The sequence below is a fragment of the Electrophorus electricus genome, chromosome 7 (assembly GCF_013358815.1).
Source record: "Electrophorus electricus isolate fEleEle1 chromosome 7, fEleEle1.pri, whole genome shotgun sequence".
Lineage (NCBI taxonomy): Eukaryota > Metazoa > Chordata > Actinopteri > Gymnotiformes > Gymnotidae > Electrophorus > Electrophorus electricus.
This window is the reverse complement of record NC_049541.1, coordinates 10,254,800-10,282,757: the sequence shown is the minus strand read 5'-3', so window position 1 is coordinate 10,282,757 and position 27,958 is coordinate 10,254,800. Positions and strand designations below refer to the sequence as shown.

The following is a 27,958-nucleotide window of genomic DNA, read 5'->3' as shown; positions in this document are numbered from 1 at the left end:
TATTAGCCGAGGTCCCTGACCGGTTGGACTCTACGCTTTTAGAAACGAGTGCTGTACTTTGTCGACGCTCCCTTGCCTGCACGGTCCTATCGTCGCTCTGCAAGTTTGTGTTTCCGGGATGTTTTGGTGATGTGGCTCTTGCTCAGAAATGTCCGATGCGAAATTGGCTAGCTAGCCCAACAGAGCAATAGCGACAGGTCTCGATCGCGGAGGACTCGTACAGGTTGGTTTTACACTCGCTGAAGTGCAGAAGTTCGCCGTGCCCGGTGTGTGTAGTTACGCGGCCCGCATGTGCGATGCCGTGTCATCACCCTCTTAGATGTTTACGGAGCAGCTCCGGCTAGCTCGTTTCCCCTTAAACCGCTCATTTCGGCCACTTTATGCATCCGGTCTCGACCAGCGCGCCTGTAAGTGAAGCCATACATCCGCCGTGTCGACCATCAGTTTATTTCGTTTCAGCCTGGGGTAGCCGAAGATGAAAAATCTTTCGCTGTTGTGTAGAGGAAGCGACGCAGCCGCAGTCGTGTGTCGGGGCGCTGTTCGTGCATCTCCGTCTTTCTTCGGAATTGTTTTTTTTTTTTTTTTACATTGTGCTACGCACGAAGGGCGATTTTGCACAGGTTTTTGGGTCGCGGAAGCACACACCCCCTTAGGAAGAGATTAGAAATTACCCTCACGTAATATTCGGATTAATTTACGAGCCAAAAAGAAAACTGCCGAGTTGTAAATGCAGACTTGACACCCAAGGGAAAAGCTTAAATTATTTTATTATAAACACTCATAGAATCGCTGAAGAAAGTAAGTCGGTTTATTGTTAAGTACAGTGGGCTTTTCTGAGGCTGTGTTGGCGAGCTGTGTGATTTTCTTTGACTTGCAGGTCAGCCATGTTCAGCCGGCTGACCCAAGGAGTGACCTCTGTCCTTCAGGAGCTATCCGGGGAGGAGCATCCGGATGGTGAGCCCCAGGTAAGTCGCTGTACCTGTGCAATAACCCTTATGCAGATAGCCGTGTGAGCCACTGTAATTAAACTCTCAGACACTTAAAAGTCTGTCAGCAGTTAAATTTGGTGAGAGACTACCAGTGATGGTATGTAATGTGTTCTGCCACAATAGAAACAATGGTGTGGCTTTTTGTTCTCCTTTACAAACAAGGTGTGTTGCTTTTATCATCAAATAAACGGCACTAAGCAATGGAACAATGTAGGATTTGTACCCAGGCCATATCCAGTATCCCTCATCCAGTCGATCGGGAAGTCATCATTAAGAAAGATGAAAGAATTTTTCACTTTTCCACTTCATTGACACTCGGTCTCTAACTTTGCAGAATTCTTTAATGCTCGCTTGTCAGGCTGACTTGTTTTGGTCTGTCTGATATTCTCTTCATACCATGCACTTTGACATACTGTCTTATAACGTGATGAAGTTGTTGCTTTTCTTTTTTAAACGAACCATGCAATGCAAGATCGTTCACTTTTGTTTTCGGGGCAGGATGGTCTGGTGCCTCAGCCCCTGTCTGGGCCAGAAGCCTCCTTAGATGGCCCGAGTCCCTCTGAGGAGGTTCTTGAACGTCTGGCCCAGACAGAGCAGCTAGTTGTGCAGCTGAAGGAGCTGATTAGAGAGAAGGACGGCCAGCTTGCCAGTGCTGAGAAACAACTCAAGGTCAGGACGTGGCAAAAATTCTTACAGTTCGTCTGCTGTACTTATTTATTTCTTTTGACAAGTCATGGTTGATCATGCATGGGTGTGCATATTTGTGTGGGTTTGGTCTTATAGGATGAAAGGGAACTGGGAGAAGTCAAGTTCACTAAACTGAAGCTGCAGGCAAAGGCCAAGATGGCTGCTTTAAATAAACAAATCACTGAGCTGAAAGGACAGGAGGGATTGAACACCAGTCAGGTACCTAAATCTGCACTTTATTAAGGCTCCTAACAAAATAGTTAGTCATAGTGGCTCAGACATTCAATCCGGTTTGTCTACATAAATGCCGTTACAGTATCCGGACATGCTTGTTTAGGTTACTGTTGGTTTTTAGTTTTCATACCCAGGAGAGACATGGCTCCTCTAAACACATCTTATCAATTTTAAAATAAACTACTAGAATCATTATTCCAAGGTTTTAAAAGATTAATGTTTTATTAGTTAACAGATAGATATTCTAAATGCAGTTGTCATACTTCAGAAGGAACTGAAAACAGCAGTGTTATAGTACCAGTGGGCCAATGTAATGCCCAGAACAAAATGATCTAGCATTCATGGAAATGAACCCCAGCAAACCCCAAATGATTAGTTAATGTGCCAAATTTAAGATTCTTGGAAAGTCACTAGAATGTTCTCCCATTTTCATACTCATTTATTTGGCTTGCCAGTTCTTTTTCTAGAATATTATAAAGCTAGAAATCACCATTAAAATTATTCAGCGCCTTTCTCAAACTCAAGGACAGATATCAATTGTTACACACACTCGCACACCTGATGAGAAACGGCAGCCAATTTCTGCACAATGTACTCTCAATCGGAAACCACCGACCCCTGGGGGAGTGCACTGATGGAGCTGGTTGTTTGCTGGAGAATGTTGGACTGGCGTACATGGGGTTTTAAGTGCTAGGCTGCTGTGTCCAGACAGACAGATCCTCCATTGACTGGCCCAAAGTGATATGCATACACTTTCAGACAGAAATTCCAGCTTCACTCATTTGCACATAGATTGTTCTAACAAATTGGTGGAACATAATGATTGATGAGTTCAGGCCTTTGATTCGGCCAACAAGCAGCTCAATTTAGTAAGATAATCAAGAAGTTATTTTGAATTTAAATAACTGAAATTATTCTCACTAGCTCTCAGCACCATTCCAATATGATATGATGGGCAAGTCTGATTTCCCCAGCCGCATGTGTGTGTTCAGAGTTCGGAAAGCTCCTTCACAGTGCCTGCAGGATTGGAGGAAGAGCTCCAACAGCTGAAACAGAAGCTGAGTCAGGAAGAGTTGTCAACACGAAGCCTAAGAGAAGAGCTCGGGGCGGCTGAGCAATGTCTAAAAGAAAAGGAGGAGTACTACACAGAACAGGTACATCCCAGACTCAGACCCCCACATGGAAGACAAATGACAGAGATCTAATAAATGCGCTCTGGCCAACCAATTAAATGTTCAGTCATCTATGCTTAAAAGAAATACAGGACTAGATTTGGATACCTCTGTTCTAATGTTTCTGACCCAGGTGCAACTTCTTCAGGCTGTGATCAGGGACAAAGATGTGCGGTTTCAGGAACAAATCCTAAAGCATGAAGAGGAGCTGCTTTGCGTCACTAGCCAGGCTTCAAACAGCGGGGAGCTCCAGCAGGTAACGTTTATTTGTTACTAAAACAGAACGCTCCCTTCTGCAGCCAGCAAACTGTACTGATGTTGTCTAAAGGGAAGCCTCGTACGCCTTCTCTTTTGGCTCTGGTCTGTCATGTCTGTTTTTTATCAGGCATTTATCTCCCCAGCTCCGTATATTGAAGTGTAAAGTTTGTTTGTTGGTCCAAAGGCTCTGCGTATATCCGAACATCGGATTGAGGAGCTGGAGGAGGCTTTGCACTCTCGCTCACAAGTCCTGGAGATGTTACAGCAGGAGCTTAATAGTGCAGACCAGCAGAAACAGGTATAAAGATGCTCTGTGAAGATGCTCTATCAAGAAGTGCTAACCTAAACACAGATAGTTGCTTCTAAGACTGTTAAACTTCAGTTTTGCCAAAGACAATTAAGAGTAAACCTTTTCTTTCTCCCTTTCTTAAACTTATAAATTGAAACAGACAGTGCAAAGTTTGTTTGTTTGTTTTTAACCCTAATACAGCTTGGTTTGACTGAATCACTGTTGTTACTGCTGTTCGGAATGATTGATTATCTTTCCTTTATGTAGATCTTGACCGCCCAGTTCAGACAGATGGAGCAGGAGCTCGGAGAAGCCCACAAGTTTGGAGAAGAGAGGCAGCAAGTGGCCAGCCATGCTGAGGAGCAGCTCAGAACCCTGAGAGCCAGTCTGGAGGCTTCTGAGAAGGAGAGAGAGCAGGCCATCAGTGCACTAGAAGCAGAGCTTGTTAGGAGGAGCTCTGAACTGGATGAAGCAAGAGCAAAGCTAGAAGCTGTGACGAGGGAAAAGGGAGAGAGTGCAGAGAGAGGGAAAGAAATTGAGACCAGCACCGAGGCTGAGCTAACCAGCTTAAGAGCGAGCCTGGAAGCTTCTGAGAAGCACAGAAAGGAGGTGAAGAAGAAGCTGGAGGCTGAGGTCGAAAGTTACAGAGGAGAGCTCCACAATTTGCAGGAGAAGCTCCATGCAGTGGAGAAGGAGAAGGACGAAGCATTGAAGAACAAAAGAGATGAGTTGGCACAACTGGAGATGGAGCTCGTTGCCTTTAGAGAAAGCCTGGATACTGGCAAAGAGGAGCGGGAAGCTGGGCGTCAGGCCAAGCAGGCTCTGGAAATGTTGTGGAAAGGGCTTCATTCTCTGACCAAAGGTGATGAGGGAAGCCAAGGCCACGCGGCCATCCCCGACGACCTTGCAGAGGTGCTGCCGGTCTTGGAAGCCCAACTAAGAAATCTGAGAGTGCATCAGGAGGAGAGGGAAGCAAGCATGTCTCAGATTACTTTGACCCTAGAGATGCTGAAAGGTAAATGGACAACTCACTGAATGATTTCTTCAGAAAATAGGTAGGCAAGAACAGACTCACGGTGGTTTAGGAGATTGAGCGGCTCCTATGCAAATGACACCATTGTCAGATAATCCCTACTGATTATGATAGTCCTTGGTTTCTTCTTGAACAGTTATACCTTGATTGCGAAGCATTGCACAGTTTATTAACATGACATTCTTTAAGATGATTTTGACTTAATCCTGTTATCAGGGTAATAAAAATAGATATTTGAACCTTAGTCAGATTGGTACAACATGCTCATCATATGACAAATTGGATTTGTTGCAAATAATCAACATGTAATGATGAAATTTGTACAAAAAAATACTTTTAAAAGGACAACTTGATCAAAGCACTGCAGAGGGAGAGGAGGCAGTTGCCAGGATACGGCAACTTGAGCGGCAACTTGGCAAGCTTCAGGTGAGTGGATGGCAGAAGAATGATGACTAATGTCTCAGTGGGAACTCTGAGAAGCGCTGCCTAGGAAGCCATTCACATTTGTGCTCTCACAAATCCTTTGTATGCGTGTACTTGTCTAGTGCTGAATTAACACCAAGATTGTTTTCTGAAAGTTCAGCTGCATGTGAAATGTAGGTGTAATTTAAGCCCAAGGTCTTTTTATTGTACATCTCTGGTTGATTTTTTTTTTTTTTTTTTTTTTTTTTTTTTTTAAGTCAGTGGCTCAGTCATAACTGACTACTGTTTTTTTTTTTTTTTTGTTGGACATTTTGACATTTTTTGCAGTGCAGTGTTAGTCATGATACAGAATAGCATCGTCTGCTATTATTAGCTATGGTTGTAACTCATCAAGCAAGAGAGATGCTCTGCTATACTAGGTGTATTCTGAGCGTAACAGACTTCTGTTTCCCAGGTTACGGATGAGTCACTGGGTGACGAGGAGGCTGACCTGTTTGGGAGGGATTTGGACAAGGCTAACAAAGGTGCGTGCTCTACGCACTTCAGTGTTTGCCTTAGAGTTGTGACCTGACCTGCAATGTGCACTCTGACATAATCTTTTCCTTTTTGTAGTTTTCTGCTAAAACAGCTTTGTATGACTGTTGATTCATTTTTAGTGATTAATTTCTTTGTCGTTGCCTTGTGGACATTTACTGGTCAAAAAGTATAGAAAAATAAATTTTGCACAAATTTCTTACACGTTTTCATGTTTGCAGAATAAATTGATATAACAATGTAATGATGGTTTATCTTAGAAATAAATATATTAGAAAATCTTGTGTATTTTAGAAGTGATAACTTTCTCAGTTTCCCCAGCTGATGAACTAATGCTATGATGGTTTGATGCCATTTGATTCCTCTGTTTTCCCAGCTGAAGGCACAGATGGACACAGTTCAGATAACGCATTGCATGCTGAGAAGTTACTGGCTCTGGAGCACCAGCTGGCAGAGAAGGAGAAGGAAATTACTGATCTCAGGGAAAAGCTAGCATTTAATGAGCAGCGCAGCCTCAAAATGTCAGAAGTAGGAAATGCAGACTGTGGAATTACTGAAAATATTACTGGCATATTTGAAAGTTCTGGAGTGCTCCTTGGTCTTGAAGATAGTCCTGAGGAAGACAGAACACTCATTGCAGTAGAGTCTCCTGCTGAACCTACTCCTGTTCTGTCCTGTGCTGACAATGAGAGTACCTCTGAGATTACTGAACCACAGCCAGAGTCCCCTGGGGAATTAAAGGGAGTTTCTTCCGATGAGATGGTAACCAGCAGTGACTCTGAAGTTGCCCATAGTAGCTGGACAATTTTGGAAGCTGTTAATGCAGATGGAGGACAGGAGTGGCCTCCACAAGTTCAAGATTTTGGTGCTCTGAAGCTTTCCACACAGTCCTGGGAGGAGACTTCTGAAGATCAGGTTACACCTACATGCTCTATGGCTGAGGTACAGTCATCAACTATAGTTGTCCGTGAAACGGTACAAGTACAAATTGCCAAGCAGGATGCAAACTTGATGAATACTGATTCTAGCTCCGGTCACGCTTTTGCACAGATCCTGGCAGAGGAGCTCCAGAAAAGATACAGTGAACTACTGACTGAACTTCAGCAACTGAAGGATTTGGCTTCTACCTCTCAGGACAAGGTTCACCTACTACAAGAGGAGTTAATATCACTGACAGTTGTTAAGGATGAGACAGAGGAAAGAGCCCAACGGTTTGAAAAAGATTTGATGGAAGCTCAAGCAGAGATTCGACGAGAGACAGAACATCTGACCTCAGAGATAAATAAGCAGAACGATATGAAGAAAGTCCTGGAAGAGCAACTAGAGAGCTTTCAGATAGAGGTTTGCTCCAAAGATCAGAAGATTCAAGCCCTACAGACACAACTGGATGAGGTCCAGAAAAACCTTACTGAGAAAGAAGGTCAAGTCATGATGCTGGGTTCCCAGTTAGAGGACAGAGAGCTAGCTACTTCTCAAATGGATGAAAGAGCCCAAAGGTTTGACAGAGATTTGATGGAAGCTCAGGCAGAGATTCAACAAAAGACAGAATATATGACCTCAGAGATAAATAAGCAGAACGATATGAGGAAAGCCCTGGAAGAGCAACTAGAGAGCTTTCAGATAGAGGTTTGCTCCAAAGATCAGAAGATTCAAGCTCTACAGACACAACTGGATGAGGTCCAGAAAAACCTTACTGAGAAAGAAGGTCAAGTCAGGATGTTGGGTTCCCAGTTGGAGGACAGAGAACTAGCTACTTCTCAAATGGAGGAAAAGCTGGAGGCGAGAATTCAGCAAGTCTCTCAGGAAGCTGACCTGGCTAAAGCTGCTCTCATTGGCAAGATTGCTGAGATAGAGGATTTGCAACAGTGTCTTTCCCTGAAAGAGCAAGAGATGGTAGAACTCAGTGACAACATGACATCCAAACTGCTGCAAGCAGGTGAGGAAAAGTTTGTTATATCTAGTGAAGTAACAAAGCTAAAAGAGAAGATCTTGGAAATTGAGAAGATCAGGGATGACCAGCAGAAAGTGGAAGAAGATAAAACAGCTGTCGAAAGTGAGGAGCTTGTCACTCTGCGCAAGGAGAACAAGAGCTTGGCTAGTGAAATGGATACCGTTAAAAGGGATGGAGAACATGTTAAACGAAAGTTGCAGGCAGCTTTGGTACAGCGAAAGGAGCTGATGAAAAAGATTGCCAAACTTGAGAAAGTGTCAGATGCTACCAAAGAAAAGGGAGATATAGAAGCAGACCTGCCTGGTACAGAGAAAGGAGAAGGAGAGCAGGGGCAACAGAACTTTGAATCACTGTTACAAGAGACCAGAAGGATCTTGCATTCCAAAGAAGAAGCTTTGACTGTTCTAGAACAGAAAACACTGAACCAAAACCAAGCACTTTATGAGGCACATGCTAAAATCCAACACCTGACTGATGAGGCTGAAGCATGTAGCCAAAAAGAACAACAAATACGGCAAGTTGAGAACGATAATGCTAGACTCCAGTCACAGGTCACCATCCTAGAATCTGATCTTGAAATGGCACAGAAAAAGCTCCAAGAGGCTGTGGATTCTCGTAAAGAAACGCTCCGCAAAGCTAAGGACAAAGACAGACACCATCGTGAGCAGATGAAGCAACAGAAAGAAGAGTACAGTAACCTGTTAGAACGGTTCAAAGCTGAAGACAAAGAGAAATCTGACCTATTAAAACAACTGCGAGAGTTAGAAAGTCTTTTGGAATCAAAGGAGCAAACTGGTACAGTGAGTCATCATGTGGAGGCAGAGGAAGAACCTACAACTGTGTCAGAGAATCTGGAGAAACCCATGTTGGGGGATTGGGTCCAGGAGGACTGGGTGGATTTTGCTGCACCCGAGGCTGATGTTAACCAGAAAGATCAACTTCCTGCTGAGCAACTTCCACAGGTTAAATCCGAAGATTACGCAGCTGTGATAAATTCCCTTCAGGAGGAGATAAAAGCTAAACACACTGTTTGTGTGGACCTAGAGGTGCGTCTGCAGGAGAGCCAGGGTGCTCTGTCAGTCAAAGAGACTGAGTTCTTGGAGCTCAGCAAAGAGCTTGAGGCATTGAGGGCAAAAGAGAGACAGATAGATGTCCTTTCAGAAGAACTGAACGCTCTGAGAGAGAAATGTCAGCAAGCAGAAGCCCATGCAGAAATGCTGAGAGCAGAAGTGAAGGAGGCTGCAGCTGTGGCCAGGACCAGCATCTCTGACGTTGAGTCTCCAGTGGCGGCTCTTCAGGCAGAGGTGGAAGAGTTCAAGCGGTTTCTGAAAACCAAAAATGATGAGATCATTGACCTCAGCCAGCAACTGAGTGAGCAGAGCACACTTCTGCAGAACATGCAGGAGACTGTGCTGGAGAAAGATGACCTGATTGCTTCCTTACAAGAGAGACTGACAGCTGAGCAAGAAAGGAGTCAGAAGATGGAGGCAGAGATCCCACATTGGCAAGAGGAGGAAAAAGACCATGTCACCAAGCTTCAGCAGCTACAGCGCAAATTACAAGCCGCATTGGTATCGCGAAAGGAAGCTCTCAAAGAGAACCAGGCTCTAAGGGATGAGCAGGCTGCGGCTGAGAAGGCAAGATCAGAGTTGCTAGTAAAGCTCGAGCATGGCGAGGCAGAGGTTGGTAAACTTAAAGCAGAGAAAGAGAAGTTAATTAAAGAGGTGGATCGGAGCTTGCTGGAGAACCAGAGTCTTGGTGCCACCTGTGAGAGCTTGAAGCTTGCTATGGATGGACTTCTGAATGAAAAAGATTCATATCAGCATCAAGCAGAGAGTGCCAGAGAAGAAGCTGAGCAGGCAAACAGACGGTGGGAAGAAAAAGTTCAAAGCATGAAGGATGAATATGAGACCCTACTGAAGTCATACGAAAATGTGAGCGACGAGGCCGAACGTGTCAGGCGAGTGCTGGAGGCTGCCCGTCAGGAGAGGCAGGAATTGGCATCGAAAGCCCGGGGCCATGAGATGGCCAAACAGGAGGCAGAGAGGTTAGCTGAGGAAACTCAGAAGGAGGTCAATGCTATAAAAGAGAAAATGAGGAAGTTTGCCAAAGCAAAACATCAAAAGATAATGGAACTAGAGGAGGAGAATGAGAAGCTCAGAGAACAGATGGAGAAGAAAGGGACCAAAGAAGTAGATAACGAGCTGAAACAACTTCAAAACGTTAAAAGAGAACTTGAAACTTTGAGAGCTAGTTTTGATGTTGTAGAGGCTAAGCGAAGTTCACTGGAACAGGAAACCAGAGAACTGAAGCAGCAGTTGGCTCAGGAAACGGATAGAAAGAATAATACAAATCTGGATGTGAGCTCCTCTGAAATTGTAGTTACGGAGGAAGTGGTTGTTCAGCAGTCAAGCCCTGTTTTGAGTGAAAACCAACAAGATATAGCTAATAAAAGATGTTTCCAAGAGCAATCAGATGGGTCAGTGCTAGGCATGCTTAAACAAGAAGCTTCCAGTGTGAAAACTAAGACTGAGCTGATTGAAAGTGCAGACACTGAAACTAAGAAAAAGCTCAATGAATTGGAAGTAGCTCTTAAAGATGCAGAGACCAAGATAAAGGAACTTCAAGCTGCTCTTGACGATGAGAAGAGAACCAGAGTTGAACAGGAATCTTTGCTCAATGCAGAGTTGGGCAGTGTTAGGCAGCATCTTCAGGAGTCTGTAGAAAGAGAGATGAGGTTGAATGAAAAGTGCTCGACAATGGATACTCAGTTTAAGGAGCTTCGCACAAGCCTGGAGGCTGAGAAGGATGACCTTGAGGAAAGACTGATGAACCAGTTAGCTCAGGTCAATGGCAGCATTGCAGGTTATCAGCAAGAGACTGCTGATGGGCGAGCTCGCCTTGCAGACCTACAGCGGGAACTGGAAAAAGTGGAACAGGAGCGAGCTGAGTTGGAGGCTGTGGTAGTAAGCGAAAGGGACCGGGTATCCAGGCTAGAGGAAGACAAAAGGCAGGCCCAGCGAGAAAGAGCCGAAGCAGAGGCAGAAGCAGGAAAACGGAGAGAGCTGGAGCAGAAGCTGAAATCCGCACAGAGGGTTAAAGAAGGTAGTCAGAGCCGAGCACGTCAGCTCGAGGAGCTTCTGAGGGAGAAGCAGCTGGAGGTTCGACAGATGCAAAAAGACTGCATCCAGTACCAGGAAAGGATCAGTGAGGTAGAAAGGGAGAATAAGGCACTCTTGCTGGGTAGAGATGAGTTAAGCAGTGAGCTTGAGGCAGCGCATCTGGAGAATGCAAAGATCACGGAGCAGGAAAAAAAGCTGGACTCAGAGTTGTCAACAATTAAAACGAAGCTGGATATGGCTGAGGGAGAGGCCAGCAAGGCGCTAGCGGACAAGACGGCTTCTGAAAAGACAGCACAACAGCATGAGGCTGAGTTAAAGGCAGAAGCTGAAAGGACCCTTGATGAAGTAAGGTATCGCTTGGGAGCAGAGCTTAAACAGATGGAGTTGAGACTGGAGCAGGCCTATCGGGACAGGGAAAGAGAAGAAGAGGCGACTCTTGAGGCTAGAAACGTTGCAGAGGCTGCAGACAAATATGCCCAGGAAATGCAGGCACGCCTGGATGAGTCACTGGCAAGGCTGGCTGGCTTTTCACGCTCCATGTCCTCCCTGCAGAATGACCGCGATCGTGTTCTGGATGAAGCTAAGCAGTGGGAGAATCGTTTCTATAGTGCCCTCCAGGGGAAGGAGGTTGAACTGCGGGAGGCTGAGAGTCGAGCTAAGGTCCTATCTGAGCAACTTCAGACAGAGACCACAAACAAGGAGGAACTTCAGCATGAACTGGAGAGGTTTGTTCAGTTTGTTCCCTGCGTTTTCCATTAGGTCTAGTAATATCTGGATATAAATAGTGCCCCATTATTGTTTGTTTTAAGGGTCAAAAAGAAAAAAAATAATAATCATGTGATCTCATTTTCATCGTTGGTCTATTTACAGGTTGCAGAAGGCAGAGGAACAGTTGCAGGTAAAACTGGCAGAGATGGAGAAGAGGCACAGCGAAATCCTCAAACCTCTGGAAAAAGAAAGAAAAGAGATGCAGGAGGCACTGGCTCTGGCAGAAAGCTCTCTGGCCGAGGCACGCTCCCAACTCGCCTCCGTGGAGGTGGAGACGGAAGGACTGCGCCACAGAACCAAGGCTCTAGAAGAGGCAGTGGTCAAGCTTCAGAGTGAATCTATCCAAGCCAGGGCTGAAATTAAAGAAAGGGAAACCGAGGAGAGGAGGCTGTGCTTGAGTCTGGAGCAGCTGGAGACGGACTTGCGGACCTCCAAGACTCTTACGGAGACTCTTCAGGTAGAGTTGTCTGAGAAGGAGAAGAGGGAGGTCGAGCTCCTTGGAGAGAAGGAACAAGCTGTGGCTCAGGTATTCACCTTAAAAAAAGTTTTAAATGTTTAAATGTTTTAAAGCAGCATCTTGGAGTGCACCTCTGCACTGCACAATTTAGGTTTTTTTAATACCTGATTCAGATAATTTACCTGCTCAGGTAATCACAGCAACCTTTATGAACCGAGTCAGAGGTGTTGGAAAAAGGAAAACGGTACTGGGACTGGGAAACCCTTTTATTTAACTTGGATGCTTAATGCAAATGCATGACGGCCTTGACTACTGAAGAGGCTTTCGTGAGAAACCAGTTCATGGGATGTTCGTGCCGTAATGCTTTTGGGTTAAGCACATTCTGTTCTGAAGCACAGTCTGACACCGTACCACCTCTAGGCTGCAGAGGAAGCCAGGAAGGAGGCAGATGGCCGGGCAGAGGAGGCAGAGAGACAGCTGGAGGACAGGAGGGCAGCCATGCGGGACCTCGACGAGAGACTTTGTAAAGCCGAAGAGGAGGCCAGCTGCAGCAAGGCGCGACTGGACACATTCACGAAGGCCATGGGCTCGCTTCAGAATGATCGTGACAGGGTACTGGGAGAGTACAAGCAGTTAGAGGAGCGACACCTCCAGGTGTGGCATAATCTCAGCTTGTTTGATTAGATTGACTGAGACCTGACACCTGCTTAATCCGAATAATATTGGATACATGCAGAGATAACGGGAGCAAAACTTTTGAGAAATCCCACAGGGGAAATGTAGTTACTATAGCAGCAACGGTTGACCACAGTGTTCACATAATACACACACATATAGTACAGAAACAGTGCAAAATGTTTCATAAAGTAAGACTTATTTTTATAAGTTTTATTTGATTATTATTATTATTATTATTATTGTTATTATTATTTGAATAGCCTAATATAAAACTGTTCTGAACAAAATGTGACTTTTTTAAAAAAAAAATTTTTAGATTAAATTTAATGCATCAAGTCTGTCCATCTTGTGTGTCAGGTTATGATGGAAAAAGATGGTCTCATACAGGAGGCTGCCACTGAGAACAACAGTCTGAAGGAGGAGCTCCGTGCCATGCTGGCTCAGCGTGACGACCTCCACGCTGAGAACGCCAAGCTGGCGGCACAGCTGCATGGCTATAGGGACGAACTGAAACAGGTCCTCACTATGAAGGACTCGCAGCACAAGCAGCTGCTCTCGGCTCAGTTCGAACGCATCAGGGTCCTGGAGAAGGAGAGGGTAGAGACCCAGGCCAAGTTTCAGGCACTGGAAAAAGAGGCCCCAGTGCGAAACGTGCCCGCAGTGGAGCACGAGATCTTGAGCCAGGCCGGGCAGCTCGTGGTCAGGTCAGAGGGGTGCGACGCTCCCGGTGCAGAGGTGGAGAAGTTGAGGGAGCAGCTTCAGGCTGCCAAGAAGCAGATCAGCAGCCTGGAAGGGATGCTGGATTCAGAGAGGGAGTGCCAGGCGGCTCACAACGAGGAGTTGAAGGAGCTCCGCTGGGAAGGTGGCGTGCTGCGGACCGAGGCCGAGACGGCCGAGGAGAGGGTAGCGGAGCTGGCCAAGGACCTGATGGACATGGAGCAGAAGCTGCTAGCAGAGAAGGAGGCGGCAGACAAGCTCCGAGCTCAGAACCAGGCCTTTGGGAAGGCCATGGCCTCTCTGCAGGATTCAAGAGACCAGGCCATCAATGAGGCCAAGGAGCTGCAATCCCAGCTGGAAGAGTCTCGTCGGGTAGGACATCAGGCAGCGCCCCCTAGCAGTTCCACTGGTGAAGTGTGGAGCCTGAAGAACGCACTCTCTGCACTCCAGAATGACAGGGAGAGACTGGTACTTAACTCCAGAAACCATCATTAGTACATTAATACTGTCTTAATATTTAGTCAAAAGCACTTGGAAATGTAACATATTTTGGTAATGTACTATTTGTATAGTCATTTTTTAACCCACGTAATAGTCTTTGTGCACTCAGATATACAGTCTGTCAGGTTCTCATCTACTGTCTCATGCCTGTAACATTTCTTGATATTCCCATGAAACTTTATCTTTGAAACTTGAACTTTTTTCCCTGATTTCCTTCGGCTCCAGTTGGAGCAGCTGCAGTTACAGCGCAGTGAGCTGGACATACTTGGATCCGGAGAGCTGAGTAGACTCACCCAGGCCCTGCAGGAAGAGCGGCAGAAGTCCAGGGAGAGAGAGCAGACTATGGCGGAGCAGCTGAAGGAGAGAGGTGACCAGACTGAGAGAGACCGGCAGGAGCTGGAGATGCTCAGGTGGGAAGCTTGTTTTTCCGTAGCCACAATGTTAGAACTCTTGAAAATGTTTTTGATCTTATGCAAAATTGTTGAATATGAATGTATTCCTTGAACTCAGAGATAGAAACATTAACAATATTTAAATTCTTTTTCAAAAGCAGACTTTATCACAATCATCTTGTTTCTACAAATTATACTCATCAAATCATGTTTTGCCAATAAAAAAAAGAGATTGTGTTACTTATTTTACCCTTCGACTGAACCCTTTCTGTAGCTGCTGTTGGCTACAAGCAGGTAAACAGCAGGTAAAGCTCATTCCCTGCTAAATCCACTAAGTAGTGGAAGCTTGGCAGCTGGGTTTAAGTATCCGTGCTCTTCCCTGTCTGTTGCGCTCTGAAGGCAGGAACGTGGTAACTGGCATGCCCAGGTGGAGCTCCTGAAACAGCAGACCCTGGCTACACTGTCAGAGCGCGAGCAACAGGTGCAGCAGCTGCGTGCCCTGCTTGAGGAGGCACGGGCACCCAGGTCGAAACTCCACGAGGAGCAAGCGTACAGGCAGGTGAGGAGAACGCACCCGACAGCGTCCCTACCACATGCCGCCATGAGGCAACACAAACCAAAATGTCCATGTTGATGATTCTTAGGTTAGATGAGTGTGAGTGGATAGTTGTCCGAGTCAGTTAAACGTATGTGTATGACATCTTGCTACTTCGGGTGTAATTAGAGTCATTCATATATTGAAATGCATCTTGAAGGTGTTTGATCCTGGTTATTTTAAAAGAATAATCTATGCTGCACAAGCAACGTCGTTTGCATGTCATTGCTCCAATTAGGGAAGTATCGGAGTGGACAGTGCTCCCGGAGGTCCTCTGGAGCACAGCGAGGACTATAAGAGTGACTGCATTCGTCTCCAGAGAAGGTAAAAATACAGAAAGACAAAAACATATTTTTATTCCCTAAAACCATCCTCACATCGCAGGATGGACATTTGGTATGCCTGTGTTCCCTGCCCAGGGGTAACGGACAACACCATTGGTGTAATCCTGTAGGTCTTTTCACTTCATCACAGCATTGGTTTAGTTTTAGTGATTCTCGAAAAGGATCAGAAACTAATCCTATATGTGGTCTCAGTCATGATATTGATCATTTATCATTTATGAAATTAAATAAATACTCAATAATAAGTCACTTTAAAGATGCCTGGAATAGATATTGGACACACAAGGAAGAAAACACAAACGCTGAGATGCAAATTCCAGACATTTTGGTCCATGAGTAAAGAACATTCCAGAAGCTGACTAGACTGAGACCATGAGCTAATGTGGTGTTCTGCTTCCGTCTCAAATGGGTTCACCTATAGATAAACGTGTGTAAATTAGCAAGAGTTGAGGTAAACTGCTTTATTTACATACTAGTATTTATTTTGGTCTTCTGTTATTCTTAATACATGTGATTCGTTTTAATAAAAAGATTTTTTTAAAACTTTTTTGTTAGATATGGGTTACCTCCGACAGTAGTTTGAAAAGTGTTTGAGAACACATAACGCTACACTCGCTCTGGAATAGGCTGAGAACTCTCGACACGGCACCCTCTCAGGCCAGGACTGTCCTGTGGGTTTTTGTGTCCTCCTTACCCTCAGTTGCGCTCTGACCGTCTCTGTCTCCGTCAGGTTGGATGAGGAGACGGAGCTGAGGCTGAGAGTGGAGGAGGAGCTCTCCGCGGCAGAAGATGACCTCAAACGGTGCGGCCACCTCAGATTTAATTCTACTTCCCGGCTCCCTTCTCCACAGCTGCATGGCTCGGGTTCAGAAACGAAACGTCCCCGCCACTTTTAGCTCAAGACAGCAAGGAGAAGTAATGAGTGAAAGCTGATGGGTGATGCTTGGCAGGATTTGTACTTTTGACCCTAAATATGCACCTCTGTCTTTCACTAGTCTTCTGGCTCAGACATTAACACCAGTATGGGCCATTTGACAATTGTATCAGCAAAAATGTAATAAATACAAAAGAAAATAGTGAAATTGTGAACATCACCCCTTGTTTTGGGAACAAAGACCAGTCATTCCTAAGTGCAGCATGTTTCATTTATAACGTGAAATTAATTAAAAGTATTGTCCATCTTACTGTTTTATCATTTTATATTTTGTCTCTAATTTTAACTATGATTCCATGAGCTGTCCAGCTGCCCTTTTTCTTGTCCAGCAGTGATGCTAGAGAATCAAGACCAAGATTTTCCACTGTACCTGTACTGACTGTGTGTTTCCTTGATCGTGAGTAGGTACACACAGGCTGAGTGGTCCTCAGGACTGAGGAGGACGGACTCCGAGAGGGCTGTCCTCATTGAGCCACCAGAGGGCGCTGTTACTCGGGTTTGTGTTAAACTCGGATTAACCCCAAAGTTTTTCTTTGTGTTCTTGACTTAATGAAGAAATGGCGAATTAATATGTAAATTAGTGTCATAAATTTGGTAGTATTATGAAAGCTTTTTCCCGGGGGGTGGGGGGGCTTATTTTTGTTATGCTATGTTATTTTTTAAATGTTAGTTTAGTGTGCATGACACATTGTTGTATGCAGAAGACTCAGTATTCAGTATGAGTAGCCTAATTATAGCATAGCTTTGATTTTGTCGTGTGGGGTAACTCTTCACCAGTAATTTGCTCAGAGAAGCCGAGCTGTCGTTTAGTGAGTGTGATCGGTGCGTCTCTGTGGGTTCCAGAGCCGGAGTGGAGCCCCTGGTCTGGCGCGGGTGATACGGGCTGCGCTGTGTTCCCGCCAACGCACTCCTCTGCTGGTGGCCCTCTACCTGTTCACCATACATGCGTTGCTGCTTCTGTGTTTGGGAGGCTACCTGTAAAAGAAAAACACAGAGAGAGTGTACTGGAGACCAAACGAACCCAACAGCTGTCAGGGAGGGGGAGAAAGAGAGAGAGAGAGAGAGAGAGAGAGAGTGTGTGTGTGTGTGTGTGTGTGTGTGTGTGTGTGTGTGTGTGTGTGTGTGTGTGTGTGTGTGTGTGTGTGTGTGTGTGTAACAAACAGTATCTTACAATCATAGACAGTTACTGACCTTTTTATTATATTTTACTTTTTTTTTTTTTAATTTTTTTTTTTTTTTTAACTTTTTATATGATTCAATTTCTTAGCTAATTTGCCAAAGCCAGTCTTTGTTTAGGCAAGAATAGTCACTGACAATATCAGCTGTGCCCAGCTTGGTTAAAAACGGTTACATCCTGCTGCGCTTATTCTTGCCATTAAAGGATCGCTAGCCACTGGGGAAGAGCCGCCTAACTTTACCATTTTTTAATGAGGGAATGTGAAGTACTGCAGTTCGGTTTGGTGGTGCAGAGTAAACGCATTTAAACTGGATTCGCACACGTTCTTTTCTGTCCTAGTTAGGGAGCACAGTTTCTCCATCTCTTCCTGTCCACTCGGTTCTCTCTGTGTTTTCTCTTGCACTACTAGGAATTGGTGCGAAAGAGGTTTCAACTACATTCCATCTGACTACCAGCTGTTGTCTCTTTTTTTCCTCCTATTCTCTATTTATTTCTGTATCTCAAAGCAACCACATGAACTCGTAAGCAGTTACAGCATTGGGATCAGGACGGTCGGAACTCTGTGATTCTGTATTGATTGTTTTTACAGCAAACTCATTTGCCAACCTGGTGCAATACTACCATAGTTTAAATACACATGTAGGTCCTTCTCGGTTTTATTTGTCATAACGCTTTGTGTAGCCTAACTATACAAACCATGCACATTCCATAAATTAGGGTTTTGTTCGGTTTACATTATTATATTATGAAAATCAACTTTTAAATCAGATCTGTGATTTATTATTTTATTTTTTTTAAATTTGCAGACACTAATTTCATTTCCTTTGTTTCCGTAAATAGGGTTAATATAACTAAAATTATTTCCATAGTCCATAGTGAGATGGTTGACATTTTAAACAACCCCTTTCTGCTTCCACTACTGTCTACTGGGTTGGGCCGAGCCTCAGCCTGTATGTCGTGTTGCTAATATTGTACTGGGATTGGATGTAGTGGTGATGTTAACTCTATTTACGGAGATATTTTTAAAGCACAGTTCTGTATGGGTTCCTTATTATACCTGTGTAATTATAAATTACCCTCTCTTCTGTGCTTATTTGTAGGGGATATTTTTGGAAATAAAGTTTATTTAAGGGACGACAAATATCCGACTCTACATACTTTTTGTTAAATGGAAACAAAGTGTATTTTTGGATAATTATTTCTATAATTGCAGCTATAATTGCTGTCCAGACACATACAGTCCCAGTCCGGCCGGAGGTTCGGGCTGGCTATGCACAGGAGGATATGTATTAGATGCTCAGAACAGACTGGGCCGTCAGTCACACGCTGCAGATGCGATCAGAGAGCCTGCTACCGTGATAAAGCACTGGTAGTACACAGAACAGATGTAGGCCACGGCCTGATAGATGCTCGCTGTACTCTACATATCCATTTCCTACTCGCCGACCGCAGCGTTTCGAGCGCGTCTCTTCCGTCAGGAGCGCTCAGTTCTTTAGCCGCCGCACGTTTAAGCAAGCGCGACGTTTTCTCCAGACAGAACCCCTTTTCCTATAACGTGTCGATAATGTGAGTATAATGTAGTTCCTGCGTTGTTTGAGGCATCTTAGTGATAGCCTACCTAAAATGTACATTTTGAAAGAACTTTGCCGTATACCAGGAAGTGTCTTAAGATGTCACTTGGCAAAACTAATTCGTGTTTAATTTTTAAATGCATCTCCCGGTTTCTTTGCACACATCGCAAATTTCTATGTACTTCAGCGATTAATAAGTGTATTTTAAAATGATTGTTTAAAAAGTTTGTTTGTTGCATGAATAAAATTGAGGAACCAGGCGTAACAAAAAGAGAAATGGAGAAAAAAACTTCACAGCAGGACTTAAAAGGATGTTTGTGTATGAGCTGAATCATAAGAACAATAGAGCAACTGATACTGAATGCTTTTCATTAAAACACTCTTAATTATCGCTGCTGTATGCATCCTGACAAACGATAGTACTATCAGTAGTACTAGCCTGAAGTACCTCTTTAAACACTGAAGATATTGAAGCTTTCTGAAGTGTATCAGATTACAAAGCGCAACAGAAGAGATGAACACCCGTAGCCTTCAGGGTGTGATTTTTTGTAGCATAACACAACTACTGCAGATCAGGTATATGCAACCTTTTTTTCCTGCCATAGATGTGGAAATCTGTGGTGGGACACAATGTTAATGCGAAGGCGGCAGCGGAGTCGGATGACTGGGAGACAGATCCCGATTTTGAGGTGAAGCGTTGCAAAACTGTCCTTGCTGTTTAAGATGTTTCCTAGAGAAGGATTCAGAAGACTCAGATACCTCTACAGTAATAATGTTTGGCTTCCTCATTCTTGAAGTTTTGTATAGATTTGAGCTTGAATTTTCACTCACACACACACACACACAAAACACTGCAGAATGAGGCAATCTTGCTTGTCTGTTTATTAGAAGCAGGACAATACAGGCCCAAACGCAGATCAAGTTGATGCCAAAGTTGACTGGAGCCGTGTGTTTGTGCTTTAGAATGACATCTCAGAGCAGGAACAGAGGTGGGGGTCCAAGACCATTGAGGGATCAGGCCGCAAAGAGCACATCAGGTAACAACGCAAAGAATATTAACAGCGTCCTATAACCGTACATGTTATAGACAGACAAAAGAAACGGAGCAGTTTAATAAACATGCTCTGCATATGCAATGCTCGATGGATTACATTGAGTTCCCTTAAGTTGTTGCTGAAAATACATGTAAAGAAAGTCTAGCCAGGGTTGTTCTATGATGAAACCAGCGTGGGTCGTCACTTGAAACAGAAAAAAAAGGGAAGTGCGCAGTGTTGAGGTATGCGCGGCATGCCCAAATATAGCCCGTTGACACGAAGGAAGATGAGTCAGGGAGGGCAGTTATGAGTAATGCACTGTCGTAAAGCTGGATACCCTGCACTCAGCGAAACACTGAAGGACAGCGAAGAACTCTGGGAGGTGTACTGAGTGATGCAATGAAACCACTAAAGCAGAGTGTTTCTTCCCATTACTGGTAAATGGATGATTGATGGTGTGTGTGTGCGTGCGCGCGCGTGTGCGTGCGCGTGCACGCGCGTGTGTGTAGTGTCGCAGATCTCAGACAGAAGGTGTCCCACGAGCATGAGGAAGTAAAGAAGAAGCAAATGGAACAGGGCCCCAAGGCTTCTTATGGTTACGGGGGCAAATATGGAGTGGAGAAAGACCGAATGGACAAGGTGGGACTCCAACTAGAATTTACTATCATTAATATTACATCCTTTAATAGCTTTTTAAACATTATATCCCCACTATCCTTTAAAATCTCCAGTATAACATCCCAACAAAAAAGCTGACCAATACAAGGAAATTTCACCTGTTTATGTGAATGCTGCTTGTTTATAAATTTTAAATTAAAACTAAAGTGACGTGACATGATGGAGCTGTCAGGGTTTATTTATGAGACCATACCAGGAATCTCTGCACCTATATACCATTCATTTCTATTACAGTCTTTGGGGACCATATATACTTCAAGATTCTGCAGGGCCTCTTGTTGGTTCCTAGCGACATGTTCTAATCTGGTTGGTTAAATGTTCCCAGGTGGCATTGGGACACAGCTACGTGGCAGAAGTAGAGCAGCACTCGTCCCAGAAGGACGCAGCGAAGGGTTTCGGCGGGAAATACGGCGTGCAGCAGGACCGTGTGGACAAGGTGAGGAAATGGGACACAGCTCTAGCTGGGTACACATAGCCGAAGACAGAGACAACGCGTTGGCTGGACGAATGGCCATGGCTGCCTTTCTGGGGCCTCATTTCATTTATATTCTTGTCCTTCTTCTCTCCAGTCTGCCATGGGTTATGAGTACAAGGGGGAGGTGGAGAAGCACACCTCTCAGAAAGGTACTGGACCTTCTGCCTCCATCCATTTTCTGAAGTGCTATGGGAAAATGGGAGTTAAAAGGACCAAGGACACTACTTCTGGTCAGGGTTGCGGGACTCCTGTCCTGAGGTCCTACCACGTAGCTGAATTTAGCTACATAGAACTCTATTGCAAAGGCCCTGCTGAGGGCCTTGATGACCTCAGGTGTGGTAGATTAGAGTGGTAATGTAACTGCAGGGAGCCAGGACCTGTTTTTGGTCATGATCATGACTTGAATGTTCCTGTATGCTCGTCGAGGTCTTTTCCGTCCTTTGCCGGGATGCGGTCCATTGTAATAGAGACTCTGTTTTTTCCCCCCAAACGTCAGACTATGCCACGGGATTTGGAGGGAAGTATGGCGTGCAGAAGGAGAGAGTAGACAAGGCTGCCGTGGGTTACGAGTACAAGGGTGAAACAGAGAAACATCAGTCACAGAAAGGTGAAGTTGTCAGCCCGAACACTGATTGCGCGTTGTGGACCTCTTATGTAACCCTACTTTTATGTGAAATTCTTCAACATCAACAACATTTATGCAATATTCCTTTTACAGTAAATTATACATCACCCTTGGCATCACAAAATGCTTCCAGTTTAGACCTGATTTGTAAGCTCAAAGCGGCTTTCAATTTTAAAATTCCCAAGAGGAATTTTTTTTGTAACAAAAAAAGGAGTTACAAGAATGTTTTTAAATATATTTTCCATCCATTCTTTGCCTGATATACCAATGAAATGTAATAGGGCCTGTTACTGTCTCTGTTAGATTACTCCAAGGGCTTTGGAGGCAAGTACGGGGTGGAGACAGAGAAGGTGGACCGGGCTGCTTTGGGTTACGACTACAAAGGAGAGACAGAGAAACACCAGTCCCAGAAAGGTGAGTTGTAGCTGCTGTGACATTCTCTGTGTGCGGCGTTGATGTTGAGCAGTATTCTTCAAACTCCAGAACTACAAATGCTTATTATTTATGTTCCATTTGTGTGTTTAGAGCTTATTTGCTTGCTGCAAAAGTGTGTTTAAAGGAAGTGGAAAATACTTGTCACGGAACAAGAAATGTGATTGTATTGCTTTTCCAAAGTTATATATTGTTTTCTGCTTTGTTTTGATCTTTGCCTGAACCATGCACACATAGACTGGTGATGCTAGATGATCTGTCTCTGTTAGATTACTCCAAGGGCTTTGGAGGCAAGTACGGGGTGGAGACAGAGAAGGTGGACCGGGCTGCTTTGGGTTACGACTACAAAGGAGAGACAGAGAAACACCAGTCCCAGAAAGGTGAGTTGTAGCTGCTGTGACATGCTCTGTGTGCGGCGTTGATGTTGAGCAGTATTCTTCAAACTCCAGAACTACAAATGCTTATTATTTATGTTCCATTTGTGTGTTTAGAGCTTATTTGCTTGCTGCAAAAGTGTGTTTAAAGGAAGTGGAAAATACTTGTCACGGAACAAGAAATGTGATTGTATTGCTTTTCCAAAGTTATATATTGTTTTCTGCTTTGTTTTGATCTTTGCCTGAACCATGCACACATAGACTGGTGATGCTAGATGATCTGTCTCTGTTAGATTACTCCAAGGGCTTTGGAGGCAAGTACGGGGTGGAGACAGAGAAGGTGGACCGGGCTGCTTTGGGTTACGACTACAAAGGAGAGACAGAGAAACACCAGTCCCAGAAAGGTGAGTTGTAGCTGCTGTGACATGCTCTGTGTGCGGCGTTGATGTTGAGCAGTATTCTTCAAACTCCAGAACTACAAATGCTTATTATTTATGTTCCATTTGTGTGTTTAGAGCTTATTTGCTTGCTGCAAAAGTGTGTTTAAAGGAAGTGGAAAATACTTGTCACGGAACAAGAAATGTGATTGTATTGCTTTTCCAAAGTTATATATTGTTTTCTGCTTTGTTTTGATCTTTGCCTGAACCATGCACACATAGACTGGTGATGCTAGATGATCTGTCTCTGTTAGATTACTCCAAGGGCTTTGGAGGCAAGTACGGGGTGGAGACAGAGAAGGTGGACCGGGCTGCTTTGGGTTACGACTACAAAGGAGAGACAGAGAAACACCAGTCCCAGAAAGGTGAGGGAGTTTCCACTTGGGCAGCACAACATCTTAGCACAACATCACTTATCAGTCATTATCGCTTATCAGTTTGCTCATCATTCATCAGCCCTTTATCAAACATCTATTTTTTTATTGTGTGCTATAAGCAATCCTGACAAGTGTACATTCATCATTGTGTTTCGGTATATTAAAATACAGCACAGTATTAATGTGGAGCAATTTAATTGTAATATAATGCACAATGTCTATATGCCGCAGCCCTGTATTCTTTCGTAGATGTTAATAATCTATTTTTTGAACCCTCATAGTGAATTAAAATAAAAATAAATTAAGTAAATTAAATTACAATAAAAATCACACTGCAATTAAAAGCTGTTTAAATTTATAGATTTTTCCGGTTCTTTCCTTTTAGACTATGCAAAGGGTTTTGGAGGAAAATATGGTGTTGCGGTAGACCGCATGGATAAGGTAAATACGTTTATTAGACATGAGCGTGGTCTTCAGGAAATAGATATGCTACAGCTATCTACGACAATCCTACACTTACATTTACTCTTCTGATCACAGAGTGCATCATCCTTCAGCGAAATGGAGGCACCAACATCATCTTATAAGAAGACTCAGCCGTCTGAGGCTTGTGGGTGTTCTGTAAAGTCCTTTCACGCCTCACTGTTGAGATGCGTCCATGTTTAATGTAACAGATGTCTGCCATCACTGACCCCAGTTGAGCTGGATTTGCAATTTCTATGCAATTTATTCGTACAACAATTCTAACATTACGTGCTAGCAGGTAGCAGCTTTGCTGATATCTAGGACAACAGTGTAGAGATGACTGGCATGAGTGGATGAGTTTGAATGTGGCAACACTGGTGGCTTTTTATTTTATTGTTTTTCTTCTTTTTTTTTGTTGGTTAATTGATGCGCGTGTGCCTTCGTGTGTAGCGAGTGCAGGTGCTGGAAACCTGAAAGCTCGGTTTGAGAACATGGCGAAAGCTTCAGAGGAAGAGAACAGGAGAAGAGCGGAGGAAGAAAGAGCCAGAAGACAGGCCCGAGAGCAGAGGGAGCATGAGGAGGCGCGGAACAGACAGCAGGTTCACAAACACCTCAAACTGGGCTTGAGCCACACATCAGAATGCCACGTCTCGCAATGTTTCGTTTGATTTCTTTATATTGGAAAGCTCTGGTCTATCTCATGATCTCCTGGTTGTTTTAAAATGATTTTAGCTGTGCTTCTGTCATCTATTACTTGCGACCAGGGCAGTTAAGCAATATGGCATTTATGCACATACTAGTCTTTCCAGTGGCTAAATTGTGCCTGTGGTTTTAGCTGTTATGTAACACCTACCTCAAACCCCAATGAGAATTTTGGTGTCCTGGGGCATCATCTCAAGATGTAAAGATTTTGTGGGGGAAGAAATAAAATGTGCACATAAGATTCAGGAGAGAGTTTGGGATAGACATAAATACATGAAGTATACACACAGTGAAGTATACGTACAGTGTACATGAAGTATACACACAGTGCACACAGCACATGCCTGATGTCAGTCGGTCTGTGAAGTTACAGAGCAGTGAAGAGGCAGAACAGAGGACTGTGCCTGCACCTGCGCCTCAGCCTCCTTCCCAGGAATTCAGACCGCTGCCCGAAACACCCAAAGACCTGCCTGATCCTGTACACGAGGTAAAAACGGCATCACCCTACCGCAGCTGAACTCTCTGATTGTACACAGGCAAAAATATGCAGAGTGGTGTTGCTCCCTAAAGGACTAGTAGGTAAATCTGGGGGCATTTCATACTATGGCTCTAGAAGAAGCCACAAAGCACCAGGGATGATGGCAGGGTGGTATGTGGGAAGAATGTCATTGCATGTTAATTAAAGAAGACTGGATCGCCAACTGAGCTTCATGTTATCAGGAATTTATCAAAAGCCTCCAAAAATATACTATTGCTATTATTCAGGCCAAATGTGTACCTGGATCTAGAAGGTTTTACAATTTTCAAAGAGGCACACTTGTAGTGAACTGCTCTCGTGCTTGCTGTCTGTGTCCAAACACGTCTGGCGAAGAAGCTTGTGAATATGCCTGCGTACAATGTGTGTGTGTGTGTGTGACTGTGTGTGTGTGTGTGGTTGTGTGACTGTGTGTGTGTGTGTGTGTGGTGGTGTTCACAGGTGGATGAGCAGCCTGAATATGAAGAGCCGCCTTCCCTGCCCCTCCGCTCTGCAGACCTGCTGGAGGAGGAACAGCCAGATGAAGACTCTCCTCCTCCTCTTCCTCATAGAGAGGCTGATGAAGGAGAATATGAGGAAATTGCAAAAGCTAACTTTACTGGTTAGACACACACACACACACACACACACACACACAAAACTATAGGGATGTAGGAAATAAGCATAAAACCAGTTTTGAGATTTGCATGGCATATTCTGTGGTGGTGTGTTTAGGTAGCTTGAGTCGTGTCTGATTTACTGGTCTCTCTTGCAGCTACTGATAATGATTATGAAGATGTTGGCTGTGGCCTATCAGCTGTAGCGCTTTATGACTATCAGGGCGGTGAGTGTCACCAAAACACAAACAGGCATCTTCCTTTTTTGACGCTGGCAACATCAGTAGATTCTGTTTGGTTCGTAGCCGATTTCTTCCCTCTTACAAACATTAGAGAGAACATTATTAAGGAGCCGTCTGATGAGCATTGTATTAGACTGGTCTGGCAACTAGACCGGCAAACTAACTTGTACATCACAATTTTCAAATGTGATTCCACTAATTGAGCTGCTGGACTTGCTGCTTTTCAATTTTTTTCAAGTTGGTACTATAACTACTGTATTTCCATATGTTTCTGTTTGTAGAAGCCGATGACGAGCTCTCCTTCGTGCCCGAAGACATCATAATAAATATTGAGATGGTGGATGAGGGTTGGTGGAAGGGAAGTTGCCATGGCCGCAGTGGCCTGTTCCCAGCATCCTTCGTGAAGCTCATGTAACATGCATCACCAACCAGATGGAAAACTCGCTTGCTTTATTTTACTGACTCAACTGCATGCCTCCAAAATTCAATCAAGCAACTCAAATGTGAAGCACAAACTGTCCCGCTGCCTAGGAACGCATACCGCAAAATTCAATCTGCCATTAGACCTAGATGTCCAAATCTGAACAGGAATCCGCAGGCTTAGCAGCAATGCCTGACTGCTCCAGTGCAATATGTACAAGGTGCAGACACAGGCTGTGGACAAGTGCTTCCTGGATTCAGTCTGTGTCTGTCTACAGAGCTTCAAGGAGCAAATTCCATTAATTTAGTGTTCCCTTACCCCAGCCCCAACCACATTTTTTGCTGTTTGTGCTCATAGCATAGTATTATATTATATTATATTATATTATATTATATTATATACCGGGTATTCAGTGTTTGGTTGCTTAACATGTTGGGAGCCGGGGTAAAGCAAAAAAAAAAACCTGCCAAATATATTAGCCAGTGGAAAACTGATATTTGGTTAATGTACATCTTGTGCATTTTGACTGCATTGCAACAACTTAGCGACTCAGTTTGTATTGAAATGTTTTTTAAACATTTTTAGACATTCACCTGAATATTAAGCACAATGAAATGGTACTGTGTTTTCATAGTCAACAGATAAAAGGGAAACATTTCTGTTAATATTGGGGAAAACTGAATTTATTGTCCACCATCTTTGTTATAAATGATTATAAGGCAAAACCTTGTTAATGACTCATCATTCCAATAATGTAGAGAATGGGAAAACAAAAATATTAAAAGAACAACATCCATTAAAGATCTACCTTGAACCAAATGGCCCATACAGACCACAAGCATGCTCTTTACTCCGCCAGAAAACTCTGAAAGTATTGCAACTGTAAATTCAGGCTTTATATCCACCCATCCACACTGACTGAGCTGAGGAGTGCCCACAATAGTCCCTGAAGTTGAAGCTAGCTTCAAAGGCTTGAATGCACCCGTTCCTGCTGCAACACAAAGTCCATCCAGGGCAGTGGGTCTACCATGCCAAGCCCTTCTTCTTCCCATGCTTTCCTTTCTTTTTTAGCCGCTGCCTTTTCATCTTTTTCACTTGCCTCTGACTCATCCATGCCGGGTACTGTCCGTGCTCGTTCAGCATCGTGTTCTTCTTACGCTTGCTGTCCGTGTCCATCTTCCCCGGACCGTCTGGGCCGGGGGCTGTGGGGGGAAAAACAAAAACAAAAAAACTTGCTATATACATCAACACTGCAAAGCGAAATCTAGACTGTAGCTAGTCTTGTTCCTTCAACCTTTTTGTACTGACCATCTTCCGCCGCCGTCTCCAGCAGCTTGTCGGCGGGCAGCACCGTGGCGATCTCGGCCACGTCTTTCATGGAGATGTCCCCCGTCCCGTCGGGGCGCAGGGCCGCTTTGAGGCGCGCTAGCTCCTTGGGCGCGTTCTTCTTCCTCTTCTCCGCCCGCATCTTCCTTTTCCACTTGCTCCGTAAACTCTTTGCCATTGTTCTAAGCCCTGGGGAGACAAGACGCGCAAACGTAGTGTTAATTCCTCAGGTAACAGCCTGTTTGCGCAGAAATAAGACCGAGTTGTTGCGCAATACCCACAGCGCTACTGGATCAGCTAGTTTGGCCATTTAACGAAGACCAGCCGTAGGAGCGGTTATGCCACTACTCTGGACTTAAGCAAAGATCAGCATTAAAGCCGATACTTACATATATTAGCCAGACCAATGTACT

The 27,958-nt window shown here is 44.3% G+C and overlaps 3 protein-coding genes across 6 annotated transcripts in view; 2 read left to right on the top strand and 1 right to left on the bottom strand.

Moving 5' to 3' along the window:
- The first annotated feature begins 136 nt into the window (after window positions 1-136).
- On the top strand, window positions 137-18,396 carry golgb1 (golgin B1). 2 transcript variants are annotated; one of them, XM_035527768.1, is made up of 21 exons: window positions 137-223; window positions 878-965; window positions 1,488-1,658; window positions 1,773-1,895; window positions 2,903-3,064; window positions 3,216-3,338; window positions 3,525-3,638; window positions 3,897-4,644; window positions 5,006-5,088; window positions 5,540-5,609; window positions 5,996-6,561; window positions 6,670-11,417; window positions 11,563-11,986; window positions 12,338-12,571; window positions 12,953-13,780; window positions 14,039-14,223; window positions 14,605-14,764; window positions 15,039-15,124; window positions 15,875-15,946; window positions 16,484-16,574; window positions 16,922-18,396. In XM_035527768.1, the coding sequence occupies exons 2-21, from the start codon at window positions 885-887 to the stop codon at window positions 17,057-17,059; spliced, it is 9,207 nt and encodes a 3,068-aa protein (XP_035383661.1). In that variant the 5' UTR covers window positions 137-223; window positions 878-884; the 3' UTR covers window positions 17,060-18,396. The 2 variants fall into 2 exon arrangements, with proteins under 2 accessions (XP_035383661.1, XP_035383660.1); XM_035527767.1 differs by having other exon boundaries at window positions 5,996-11,417.
- A 305-nt stretch (window positions 18,397-18,701) lies between these two features.
- On the top strand, window positions 18,702-27,038 carry hcls1 (hematopoietic cell-specific Lyn substrate 1). Of its 3 annotated transcripts, none has more exons than XM_035528612.1 (18): window positions 18,702-18,821; window positions 19,432-19,515; window positions 19,790-19,863; window positions 20,370-20,499; window positions 20,864-20,974; window positions 21,108-21,162; window positions 21,510-21,620; window positions 21,942-22,052; window positions 22,340-22,450; window positions 22,738-22,848; window positions 23,136-23,246; window positions 23,644-23,699; window positions 23,799-23,868; window positions 24,174-24,322; window positions 24,799-24,912; window positions 25,402-25,561; window positions 25,715-25,783; window positions 26,080-27,038. In XM_035528612.1, the coding sequence occupies exons 2-18, from the start codon at window positions 19,432-19,434 to the stop codon at window positions 26,211-26,213; spliced, it is 1,761 nt and encodes a 586-aa protein (XP_035384505.1). In that variant the 5' UTR covers window positions 18,702-18,821; the 3' UTR covers window positions 26,214-27,038. The 3 variants fall into 3 exon arrangements, with proteins under 3 accessions (XP_035384505.1, XP_035384504.1, XP_035384506.1); XM_035528611.1 differs by having other exon boundaries at window positions 24,793-24,912; XM_035528613.1 differs by lacking the exons at window positions 22,340-22,450; window positions 22,738-22,848; window positions 23,136-23,246 and having other exon boundaries at window positions 24,793-24,912.
- The window catches only part of llph (LLP homolog, long-term synaptic facilitation factor), a 1,411-nt gene continuing 339 nt past the window's right edge, over window positions 26,887-27,958 (bottom strand). The window contains exons 2-3 of the mRNA XM_026997627.2: window positions 27,528-27,734; window positions 26,887-27,421 (exon numbers count right to left, since the gene is read on the bottom strand). Coding sequence (XP_026853428.1) covers window positions 27,243-27,421; window positions 27,528-27,723 — 375 coding nt within the window. The 5' untranslated portion in view covers window positions 27,724-27,734 and the 3' untranslated portion in view covers window positions 26,887-27,242. The remainder of the gene's footprint in view (window positions 27,422-27,527; window positions 27,735-27,958) is intronic.